The 11,907-nt window shown below is 36.7% G+C and overlaps 1 protein-coding gene across 1 annotated transcript in view; it reads left to right on the plus strand.

Moving 5' to 3' along the window:
• The window catches only part of DMXL2 (Dmx-like 2), a 40,636-nt gene extending 30,695 nt beyond the window's left edge, over positions 1–9,941 (plus strand). Inside the window, exons 30-42 of the mRNA XM_009876575.1 lie at positions 29–230; positions 1,373–1,490; positions 2,293–2,355; positions 2,751–2,837; positions 2,918–3,039; positions 3,692–3,830; positions 4,308–4,368; positions 4,455–4,582; positions 6,072–6,149; positions 6,766–6,857; positions 7,449–7,501; positions 8,593–8,810; positions 9,702–9,941. Coding sequence (XP_009874877.1) covers positions 29–230; positions 1,373–1,490; positions 2,293–2,355; positions 2,751–2,837; positions 2,918–3,039; positions 3,692–3,830; positions 4,308–4,368; positions 4,455–4,582; positions 6,072–6,149; positions 6,766–6,857; positions 7,449–7,501; positions 8,593–8,810; positions 9,702–9,911 — 1,571 coding nt within the window. The 3' untranslated portion in view covers positions 9,912–9,941. The remainder of the gene's footprint in view (positions 1–28; positions 231–1,372; positions 1,491–2,292; positions 2,356–2,750; positions 2,838–2,917; positions 3,040–3,691; positions 3,831–4,307; positions 4,369–4,454; positions 4,583–6,071; positions 6,150–6,765; positions 6,858–7,448; positions 7,502–8,592; positions 8,811–9,701) is intronic.
• The last annotated feature ends 1,966 nt before the right edge of the window (positions 9,942–11,907 follow it).

Below are 11,907 nucleotides of genomic sequence, written 5' to 3' on the forward strand. Positions count from 1 at the left end.
GCCTTAATTTATTAATATTTCTGTTTAGATCTACCTGTAACATCACCACTGGGCATTGCTGTAATAAAAAATTTGGAACACTGGGAACAGATTCTTCAAGACAGAATGGACCAGTTTGAAGGCCCACCACCAAACTACATCAATACTTATCCTAGTGACATTGGTGTAGGTGCAGGACCAGCTATTCTCCGTAATAAAGCAATGATTGAACCTGAAAACACACCATTCAAGTAAGTGGTTTTTTCCTAGCAAAAACACATCTTTGATTATAGAAACACTGAAGAGTATTTCCACCTAAACAGCCACATGAAGGCTGTTTTAGTTCTAGCCAATGCTTTACAGACACCACTTTCCTAGCTCCCTTTGTTCCTCCTTACGCAGCTGTCCCCTGCAGTAACCGTTAGTTATTCTGCTGCACCTCTCACAACTGCTCAAGAAAGGAGAACAGGAGCAGAGCCTGGGGAAGTGCAAACTGAGGGCAACGGCTGCTGCTGGGAAGACCCTAGTCAACCTCTTTTACTCCTCCAGTAGCAGCTGTCTCCCACCCTATCTCGGCAACAAAAGTTGTAACACATGCAGATGGCAGGAGGAGGAGAGAAAGACAGTCGTAGTCCTCCTGTGTTTAGACCAATGTCATACTTGCAGGTACCTTTAAATGCAGATAGTCAACCATGTTTTCAACTCAATAATAGCTGACTTCTCTCAGTATGCGAAAATACAAGTTTATGTTTGCTCACTATATATGACTTTGGATTTATGTGGTTGGTACTGCTATAGGATTTTGTTAAAATATCCTTACAAACACACATTGCTTCTTTAGAAATAGTTGTCCTCAAATCCAAGACTGTGAATTTATTTGGCTCATATATAGGGGGCTCGCGGGTTCGATTCCCGCTCGATCCCCATGTGTTGTCTGGTCTAGTTGAGAGGTGGCGTCCCTGCCCATAACAGGGAGGTTGGACTAGATAATCTCTGAGGTCCCTTCCAGCCTAGGCCATTCTATGATATATGAGCTAAATATTTGTGAATTCTTCTGAATACTGAAAGAAATATTTAAGGAGATTCTGTAGGACCAGCATAAAAGCAGTTTTAGTAGAGTGCAAATGTAGACATACGTGCAAATCAGAGATTGAACTGTAGTACTTGGAAGTTTGTAACATAATGTGGTTTTTAAAAAAATGCAAGAAAAAAGTCTCTCTTGGTATTTGTCTTGAACAATAATGTGTAAACTTTGGGTTGGTTTGTTTGTTTTTTCCTTCCAATAGGAATTTCATCTAAAGTCAGAGTCTTTTGTCCACCTTTAATTGCATTAATGCTTTTCCCTTCCCCACTGCCCCCCACCCCCCACCCCATTTTCTTCTCTTCTATCCAGATCAAAGGATTACTCAGCTCTTCCAGCAAAAAGGCTCTGGCATTTTCTTGTGAAGCAAGAACTTCTTCAGGAGACTTTCATAAGATATATATTCACAAAGAAAAGAAAGCAAAGTGAGGTAAAGGGAGGACGTAACTTTTTAAAAAAAGAAAGCTCAGTTATAACTGTTCCTCAGTCTCTTCAATATTTCTTTAATTTTTCTTTCCATTTCTTTTTGGCATTTCAGTTTCCTTTCTTTCATTTAACAGTGTTTGGATTTTTTTCAAAATCAACATGACTGTCATGTGGTTTATTGAAATATCAACCGAACCAAATATTTTTAGACAAGACATATCTCACCTTACCTTTATGTATTTGAATACTGTCCTAATAAAGAAACAGAACATTAGCGATACTTGTAATAAGTAAATAAATCTGAATATTCATATATTTTTTGTCTGTCATAATGAAAGAGAAATTTAAATGAGCTATTACTTTTTGTATATGTATATATGCATGAGTAATATATACATACAAAAGTAATATTATATAGTAATATATAATATGGGGCTTTACCAGTTGTACCACTTACAACTAACACATTCTAACGGAAAATTTAAACCAGCACAAAAGTACAATAGGAAAAAAGTATACTATGTGGTATCTCTAAGAATTCCTGTAAGTATGGAGTTTGTGTGTGTATTACTCCTCCATTTATTTACTGTATCATGCATTTTGTGTTCATCTAGGAGGCATTACATTTTAAGTGAGTTTGTTTAGATTCCTGTCTTAGTTTCTGTGCTTTTTATAAAAAGTTTAAAATACATTTGTCATCATTTACTGACAGAGTGGCCTTTAAAATCTAGTTTGGAATGTTTCATTCTTTTTTTATATTTGTTTGTGCATGTGTTTTGTGTTTGTGACTGTGTGATGTTATGTAGTCTGTAGAAGATCGTGTGGAGCAGGTCAAACAAAACTGCGTAGCAGAAGATCACAAAAACAAGGTAGTATCCCTTCTCCAAACCTCTAGCACATTCTTAAAAGTTCTGTGGAACTGGCTTTTCTTTCTCTACTGTGACTAACAGAAGCTTTATGTTCTGTGTAGTCTGTGTGGCAGGCTTTGAATCAGTGAATTAACTTTGGATGTTCTGATAATTGGGATGAGTGAACACCTTGTAATTAGTGTTGCGCACACAACTTTATGTTTCTTACACTCAAATATAACTTTTGGCTTCTAGAACACCAAAGAGTATGAGAAGTCTAAAGTTTAGCTTTGTAAACAATGCTGAGGCCACTGAACTTTTCTTGCATGAATTTTGTATAGATTTTTGCAGTCTGAATGTAGTACTTACAAGTTCGAAATTCATGCTAATCCAGATTTCTTATAAATGTTTTGTAGGTTGAAGCAGATCTTGGTTACCCTGGAGGAAAAGCAAAAATCATTCACAAAGAATCAGATATGATAATGGCATTTGCAGTTAATAAGGTAAGCCTCAAATACTACAGTAAGTTCAATAAAAAGACCTTAATTATAGTTAGTATAAATTTTCTATTTGTGCTGCATAGGCAAACAGCAACGAAATTGTATTGGCATCTACACATGATGTTCAAGAACTTGATATCTCAGCTCTGCTGGCTGCTCAGTCATTTATATGGATTGGAGAAGAATATGACAGAGAATCTAAAAGGTAGGATTGTTCATTTGTGTTTATATTAAGAGTATTTTACTGTGAGACTGCATGTATAATGCCTATATAAGCACACGCGTGTCATACAAAAAAGTTAATTACTCTTCTTTAGTAGGTTTCAAATCGCTTTACAAAGGAGTGAGGGAAGGCAAAAGAATAAATACTGTCTTTGTTTTACACATAGAGAAAGTTAGGTTTTGAGGGGTTTGAGTAACTGGGGCATGTGTGCACTGCAGGGTGAAGCTGCCTCATTGCAGTGTTGAGGCCTGCTGTGGTAGCTGATGCTAGTTGTATAATGCAACAGCCTGAATTAGCGTCTCCTCCATTACTGTGCTGAGAACTAGGAATGTCTCAGCTGCACAGGCACACATCTGTACCACACTCCATTGCACAGAACAGATACGCATATAGACACGCAGGTCAGGAAAATTCTTCTCAAGAGCTTATATTTTCAGCACCAATCTACCATAGTTAGCTTTGCAGCATGTGAAAAGCATCTGTATGATCTAAGCTCGTGAGTTACCAATGTATAGTCTCACTATATTCACCTCCTCTACCCACTGCCATTAGGCTTTTGACAATTGAGATAAGCAAACAGCACTGGCAGCAAAGAAATATTTGTTTAAAGCAGAACACTGCTGTTCTTTTGCAGCTCTGATGATATTGACTTCCGTGGTTCTACCACAACCTTAACTCAGACAACTGCACCATCTTTTGGAGTGAATCAGATACAACCATCCCCATCTATGCCGTGGTTAGGCAGTGGTCAAACTAGCACTGGAGCTGGCGTGGTAAGTACTTTTGTCGCATGCAGCTCAGGAGACTGTTACTTTTTTTAGTGTATTGTTTAGTAGAGGGACCTAGTGTGCATTAGTCATGATACTGTTAATTCACTGTTGACATAAAAGGTCTACAGTGACAAAGACATGGTCAAAAAGAAGGCCAAACTAAGCATTTTCTTGTATGTTGTGGCATAGAATTACTGTGACATAGAAAATAATGGGACAGTGGGCTTCTTTCTCTTTGTTATGGGAATTTTGAAGTAGGACCTGGAGTTTCTGGGGACAAAACAAAACGATCAAACTTTCATGTCTAAAAAAGCTGTCATAAACAGGCTTTACTATACATAATCAGATGCAAGTAATGCTAGCTTAACAGGCTTTTTTTTAACTGAGGGACACTCACCATGCAGTAGTATGAACAAAATTGACGAGTGTGTTTGTGTCTTCTTCCAAAATTATTTTAATTTTTATTTGTTTTATATGAAGCTTATTAAAAGAAATCTGAATAACGTCAAGAGAATGGCTTCACATCCAGTCCATCAGTATTGTAAGTGAATCACACTTACTAGTATGGAGTAGATAATTTTTTATAAAACACTGTAATATTAATGAATATCTGTCTTTTACTGTTAGATCTTACAGGAGCACAAGACGGTAGTGTTCGAATGTTTGAGTGGACAAGGCCACAGCAACTGGTATGCTTCCAGCAGGCTGGGAATGCCAGGGTTACAAGAATGTATTTCAATTCCCAGGGCAACAAGGTAAGTCAAACATTTAACATTTTTCACTTTTTACTCATAAGGACATATTTGGTTGTGCTGTGACCTCTCAAATAGTTTTAACTGGTGATACATGAAACTGCTAAGATGTCCTGGAATGATGACAGAGGCAGTATTCATTTTTGCTTCTTATGGCAGCTTTGTAATAAATGCTGACCTTTATTCTACCTTCTCTTCTGCCAGCTTCATAATGCTACCCCATCCCCTCCTTGCCACATTTTTCAGACTTTTTCAGACTCTCCCTCTTCTGAAATTTGTGTCCCCATGTGACTTTTTTAAATTAAACATTTAACAAAAATTTGAGCTTACTTACTTTGTAGAAGCAAACTTTTATCACTCTAGGCATGGGTCTTCACAACATGCATCACACTTGGCATTCTGGCCAAGATCAAGTTTTGACACAAGGCGTTACCTAGAAGATATATATAATACGGCCCATTAGTTGAAGAATCGAAGTATATTCTGGTACAGTACAGAGCACAAAGCATACAAGAGAGCCATACAGAAATGACTCTGTGAGATATGAGGTAGAGAAAATAAAGTGGACAAGAAATTGGGAGGAATGCTGAGCTCTTCAGCTTTTTGTGTTGCCCATTCTATTATTTTAGCAGGTCTTGTCTGCATTTTACTGACAAACTATTTAAATTCATTATAGTTAAAAGCCGTAACAAGTGAATTAAAGGAGTTTGGGCACTGAGTGCAAGACAGCTATAAAACAGCACAGGTCAATAATTAGAAATAGCTGGAAATATAAAGTATCTCCCAATGCACTTATTTTTAGCTAGCATAAAGTCTCATTTAAAGTTGTTTTTTTTTTTTAATTAGTGAAATATTGCAATCCTAACATCACATGGGAATCAATTTGAAGTAAGAAATTAAGATGTAATACTTGTCCCTACTGCTTCACATGGAGGTCACTCAGGCAGGACTCATTAAACCTGAATAAAAGGAGAAAATATAAGAAATAATTCTTAATATTTATAAAAACATTCTGTAAAATACTTACAGGTATAGAATATACAGTATTAATTGTTATGCACTTCAGTTAACAAATATAACTCAGTCATTTCACCATTCACGTTACAGTGCAGTCCTGTAATTGTTCTTCTCCTGCTTTTATGGCACGCTGTCATAACTCTTACTTTACTAAGCATTTTTAAGTAGTCACAGAGTAATGATGCCTCTGTAAGCTTTAGTATTTGAAAGATAAGCTTCTGCACTTTAAAAGCCTCCATTACAGAAAATAGTTACCAAACTAAGAGAGCATCAATCATTAAATAATCAGAACTGAACTCAGCTGGCTCCTAAACTACTTTTTTGTACCTGACAATTATCGTTGATATTTAATGTGCAGGCACTGTTTTGGTGGTTTAGGTGTGGGGGTTTTTTCCTGAAGTCAGCTGTTACTGTCAGGAAGTAAGCATCCAGTAAGCAGGACATTACGCTAATAAATGCAGGTTGTTCCTTGCAGTGTGGTGTTGCTGATGGTGAAGGATTTCTAAGTATTTGGCAAGTTAACCAAACCACTTCAAATCCTAAGCCCTATCTGGTAAGTAAACAGACATATTTTTGTTTGGTTTTTTTTTTTTTTGGTTGTGTTTTTTTTCTTCTTTTTACAGAGGAAAGTTAAGCCTTTTAGGCTTCAGACAGACCAAGGGCCTAAGAGATTCACTGAGACAGTTTTGATTTTGCTGCTTTTTAGTTGGCATACTTTATCAAAACAACTGTAGAGTTTCATTGAGATATCCTTTGGAAAACAAATTGTACAGTATTACAGGCTGCAATGTAATTATAAATACTACTTCACCATTACCTGATTAAACTAAAAATCAGAGCTAACAGTAATGACTTCACAACCCTACGACTTAGTAAAAATACACTCTTCAATACTTTTCACTGTTTCTATACAATAATCAAGACCGTGTTTCAGTTGAAATTCACACTGTTATGACACACTATATTGTGGATTTGTTATAGTTCACTTATTTTAGTATCTTTTTATTTTATACTGGATTTTTAATCCATTGCTCCATTCTCTGAGGTTTCAAACCGCATTGCTCATCAGTTTTTAAATTTTATTTAAAAACTGTGTTCTGCTATCTGTGACATCAGACTTTGGATACAGACTAAAACTGGTAAGATTCTCTCTGTTTTGTTTTTAATAGAGTTGGCAGTGCCACAGTAAAACCACCAGTGACTTTGCATTTATAACCTCTTCAAGTCTAGTTGCTACATCGGGACAGTCCAATGATAACAGGTGTGTTTAAAGAAACAAGGAGGAATTTCAAAACTACCTATTCACCTAAATTAACTTGCTAGCTCTTGTGCATTAATGTGTGGCTGATGTCTCAAGGCTCAGCATTCTAAGCTTTGTTACAGCTTAAACTTGCCAGATGATTTCTTTGAACATGGTTCCTGCAGTTGCTTGTTTTCAAACTTTAGTTTTTGTGAGGAGCGCTCAAGTTAACTACATTTTTAAGTGTATTCCAAATGCAACTAGTTTGATGTAATGCTGTTGCTGGGGTGAAGAAATATGTTCAGTAAAGGGCAGGTAACTCTTTTCCCTGAAAAGAACATCTGTAATTTCTTGGTACAGCCTAGAACTAGTACACATCTTAAAGGCAGAAAGTAGGGTTCCACTAAGAAGCATAAAAGAGCACAGACAAAATGAAAGCTCCTAACTGTTTGCATGTATCTCCAATGACGGCAGAGTCAAGAGCTCCATGTTCAGTTCTACCTTCTAGGCTTTGACATAAAATGTGAATGCTTTTGAGTCATCTTACCCCACACATCACTTGGCAACAAGCCATAATGACTTTTTTCCTCCCCCTTCCCCCTCCCCCCCCAGAAACGTGTGCCTCTGGGACACTCTGGTTTCATCTGGTAACAGTCTTATACATGGTAAGTACTGCACTGAGAATTAAAACTCTGTGTCTTACAGACTAAGGGTAGTGTGGCCACACATATATGTGCATTTGGGGCATGGGGAAAAGTTTGCACTGGGGAACTGGTCTGAATAACACCTCAACAGTTACTACATCGTCTCTCACATGATGCTAATCTGCTCTATATAGAAAAACAGGAAGAAGGTCATATGCAAAGCTGGGCTTGTGACAGTGTTAATAAAATCTGAAATAGCTGAATACAGTCCTGAAAAAAATTAACAGCTGACTAATTAAGGCTGCATTATTGAACTTTTACATGTATGCAGGCTTTCACCTAAACTGCCACTTAATTGGTATATCCTGTACTCTCTGGAAGCACAGAGGAAAAGACAACTGTACGTAATAGTAGAAACAACTCATTCTTGTCTCGTGTCTTTCAGCACTTGGACTGGATTCTTAGAATTACTTTTGTATCTATTTAACCAAGTTCAATAATTTCATCTGTATGTAATGAACTAAAGCAGATGTGCTACAAAAGAAATATATATAGAAATCCAAATATAATATCCTTGGTTTTTAAAAGAGCAAATTCAATGATCATAAACAAGTGCAGTACTTGAGTAAGAATTAGCTGTGTTCTGAAACTTTTATTTTAAAACTAGCAGATTGGACAGGAGTTCATCCTCATCTTAAAGAAACTGAGTCACAGCTCCAAAGAAAAATAGGTTAGGAAATTAGAATATAATAATATATATCTATAAGGTAATTCACATTTACTTTTTTAGTTCAGCTATACTATTTTTTTAACTCAGAAAGTTAAGTGAGCTTAACATGGTGAGTTTCATATTTTCTTAATTTTCTAAACTCAGGTATGTGCTTATATTCTAAAATAAATTAGACTGCAATATCATGCTTTCTTTTTGTGCATTAGATCTCTATAGCTCTTAGGAGAGCAAAAAGCTGTCAGCTGATAGGACGTTACATTTCTTCATGTGGGTATCTGTCAAGTTAGAAAACATTCAGATAACAATTTACAGAAGAAACGCATTTTAAGAGGAAATGCTACTTACAGTTTCAAATCTACTGAATTCTGACATCCTCCTTCAGGCTTCACTTGTCACGATCACGGTGCCACAGTACTTCAGTACGCACCTAAACATCAACTGCTGATTTCTGGAGGTAGGAAGGGATACATCTGCATCTTTGACATCCGACAGAGGCAAATCCTTTACACCTTTCAAGCACATGAATCGGCCATTAAGGCCCTGGCACTGGATCCTTCTGAAGACTATTTTGTTACAGGCTCAGCAGAAGGTAACATGAAGGTAAGGTGTCGGAGGAGCACAGTTGTATACGAGGGGATTTAGTCAAAGTAGCTTATTAACAAATGCTGGTCAGCATGCTGTGAATAGCCAAATGAATGTAGTAACAAAACAAAAGAAAAATCAAAAATGCCAAACCTGCATTTGATGTACAAGATGCTTGCCTTAATGTAAACATCAATATACTAATATCCTTCCTTCTAAAGCAAGTAGGTTTTGTTGTCCAGTGGAAGAAGATAAAGTCTTTTTAAAGTCGTCTAACTGAATTTTAACTGGATAAAGTGCATGATTATGAAATTTTAACTCTATTTTTCTCTCTCAAAAATGTTCTGGTTTTGCCTTTGAATATTTCTCTTTTGTAATACAGGGGGCGCTCAGTAACTTCAACACTGTGTAAAGGGTCTGTAACATAAAGTTCTGGTGTTTTCCCTGATGCTGGAGCCCCTGACAGCTACTGAGATGTCGTAGTAGTAAGAAAAATAAAACAAACAACTCCAAACCAGAAATATAGTCCCTCTTTTAAAGGACGTATTTCCTGAATACTAAGGGAAGGAAATACAAGAACATAGTAAAGAGAAAGAGAATACAATTTCTTTCCTTTTGGCTGGCCTGCACACTGTGCAATAGGTGCTTTCTGTGTCTCTGCACACTGCCTGGCCTTGCTGCGGGCTCCTGCAACTTAGGACACACCAGACACCTCAGACAGCTGGGCTGCAGCCTTAACGATTGTGCAGCTTCCTCTCTGCACTGGTCCGTAGCAGAAGAGCATCTCCACCTGCTGGAGAGATGACCCTTTATCTTTGCTGAATAAGGCAGAGCAGCCAAGAATCTGCAATGCTGGGTTAAAAATACAAAACCTAATCTTAATCTCCTTTTGTCGTTCTTTTGATACAGGTGTGGAGACTGACTGGCTATAATTTAATTCATTCATTTAAAAATGAACATGCTAAGCAGTCCATTTTCAGAAATATTGGTGCTGGTGTCACCCAGATTGAAATTGTGGAAAGCAACCGTATCTTCTCCTGTGGAGCAGATGGCACGCTGAAAATGAGGGTTCTTCCCAACGCTTTCAATGTACCTTCAGGCATTTTTGACATTCTGTAGCGTTACGTGAGCTAATCCTGTTTTTATATAATGTCTCTTTAAGTAGATATAAATGGAGTGATATGCACTGTGGAAAGGAAACGCTCTGTTTCCTTTCAGAGCAGTTAGGGCAACATTATGGGGGAAATTATTTTAAAAAAAACAACCCACACTTTTACAACAGGTGTATTTTGAGTATTCCCATAAGGATCACTGGGGTGGAAATGCATGTACCGTATCGTAAAAGCAAAGAATTAAACGCAGCACAGTCAGTCACAGGTGGGGTTATTGCTCAAGTACCCTACAAGCTGCATTTAGTACATGCACTGTAAAGATTCTGACAGTTGTCAGTCACTAACAAGCACTGTGGCTCTACAAGTCAGTAAACATTTCTGATGTGATTCTGATTATTTTTATTCCATTGTTTCTCACTAACTGAAGCATGTGTACAACTTCTCATTGTAAAATAGTTTAGTTTTAATTAAGGGTACTCTGTGTATTTGATTTTCGCAAGAAACTGTAATGGATGCAAATGCCGTGGAACATGTGCAATTGAGAACATGTACTGTGAGGCACGTATCATGGTGATATTTTTTTTCCCAGTTAGTATTATTACAAAGTTGATACTGTAATTTGCACATCAACACATTTTTTAAATGCGATGTTTTTTAATTTGCACACTATTTTCCTTTCTTTCCAATAGCAGTTTTCTATTGGACACCTGCCTTTACTTTAGGAATGTATTCTAAGCACTAAATGTTTGTAGTGAAGACATCCATGATTCTAGTCAGCCTTTAGTTTTGAAACTCATTTGTCCAGAAAATACTTTATTAAATGAAGCTGTTAAGCAAATACCAATGGAACGTATAACGCCACATTTCAGATGAATGTCAGGCTTTATGTGGCCAGCTAGTAAATAGTGGATAAAACTGGTAATTAAATTATTACCACAGTATATTGTATAAACTATGCAGAGTTCAATATTGTTTGCTTGTAATATAACTAGCTACTGTTGTCAGATGTATTTTTCTGTTGTAAACAAAAACACGTTCTTAAGAGCCTGGAACAGAGTCTGTGTATTTAAATGTTAACAAACTGTCTTATTCCTGCAATGAAAATTTTGATGTCTGTGCTGTATTGTAAAATACACTAGAATTAAAAGCACCTTTGTCCAAAGGTGATTTCAAATTGCAGGCTGTGAAGTATGAGAAGAAGGAAGAGTAAATGTCATTGTTTAGTTTTCCCTTTGTAAGTTAAATAAACTACTTTTATTTCATGGAACAGTGCATTCCAGTACTCTTCCTTATATTTAAGTAGATTTAACTAAACCTCCAGTCAGTTGACTGGATAGTGCCTGAACTAGCTTGAATTTGACCTCAGACTGTACTGAGATAGAAAGGATGAGCTGTTTGCGTTCTATTTTCAGTCCTAGAAAAGCATACTCACAAAGATAGCCTTGTTCTGTCACGGAAGGCCAGAATTTGCTGTCTCTCCTTATCCCAGAGGTTGATGGAAGTGGTTCAACAATGACATTCACAAACTTAAAATGATTTAAGATAGCACATGTTATCTAGAAACTGGCTGAATTCTATTTGCCCAAGTATACTGCAGTTCAGAGTTTAAGTGATACTTTACTTCTAAATATTTGGATGAGCTCTGTGAACTTTACCGATATGCACAGGCAGCTTAGAAGTTTAGGTAGAGATTTTCTTAGAGCATGATTTTGAATATAGATACACAAAGTAATAGTAGCAATTTATATATCAATATTAAATTCAGAAATCTGAAACACCACAACAAAATTAAAATCAAAGAGTTCCTATTACTTCTCACCTCTAGCTCTCAAAAATTTGAATGTGAACGGGCAATCTGAATTCACAAATGATGTCACTAAGCACACTGATGAAAACATACATTCCTGCTCCAGATATTTTATTTTGTTTAAGAATAGCAGCAATTAAATACACCCTTGATTTTATGATTTCATTTGTACGGATGCACATGGGAGATATTTTTT

This window comes from Apaloderma vittatum, unplaced genomic scaffold (assembly GCF_000703405.1).
Source record: "Apaloderma vittatum isolate BGI_N311 unplaced genomic scaffold, ASM70340v1 scaffold42809, whole genome shotgun sequence".
NCBI classification, from domain to species: domain Eukaryota; kingdom Metazoa; phylum Chordata; class Aves; order Trogoniformes; family Trogonidae; genus Apaloderma; species Apaloderma vittatum.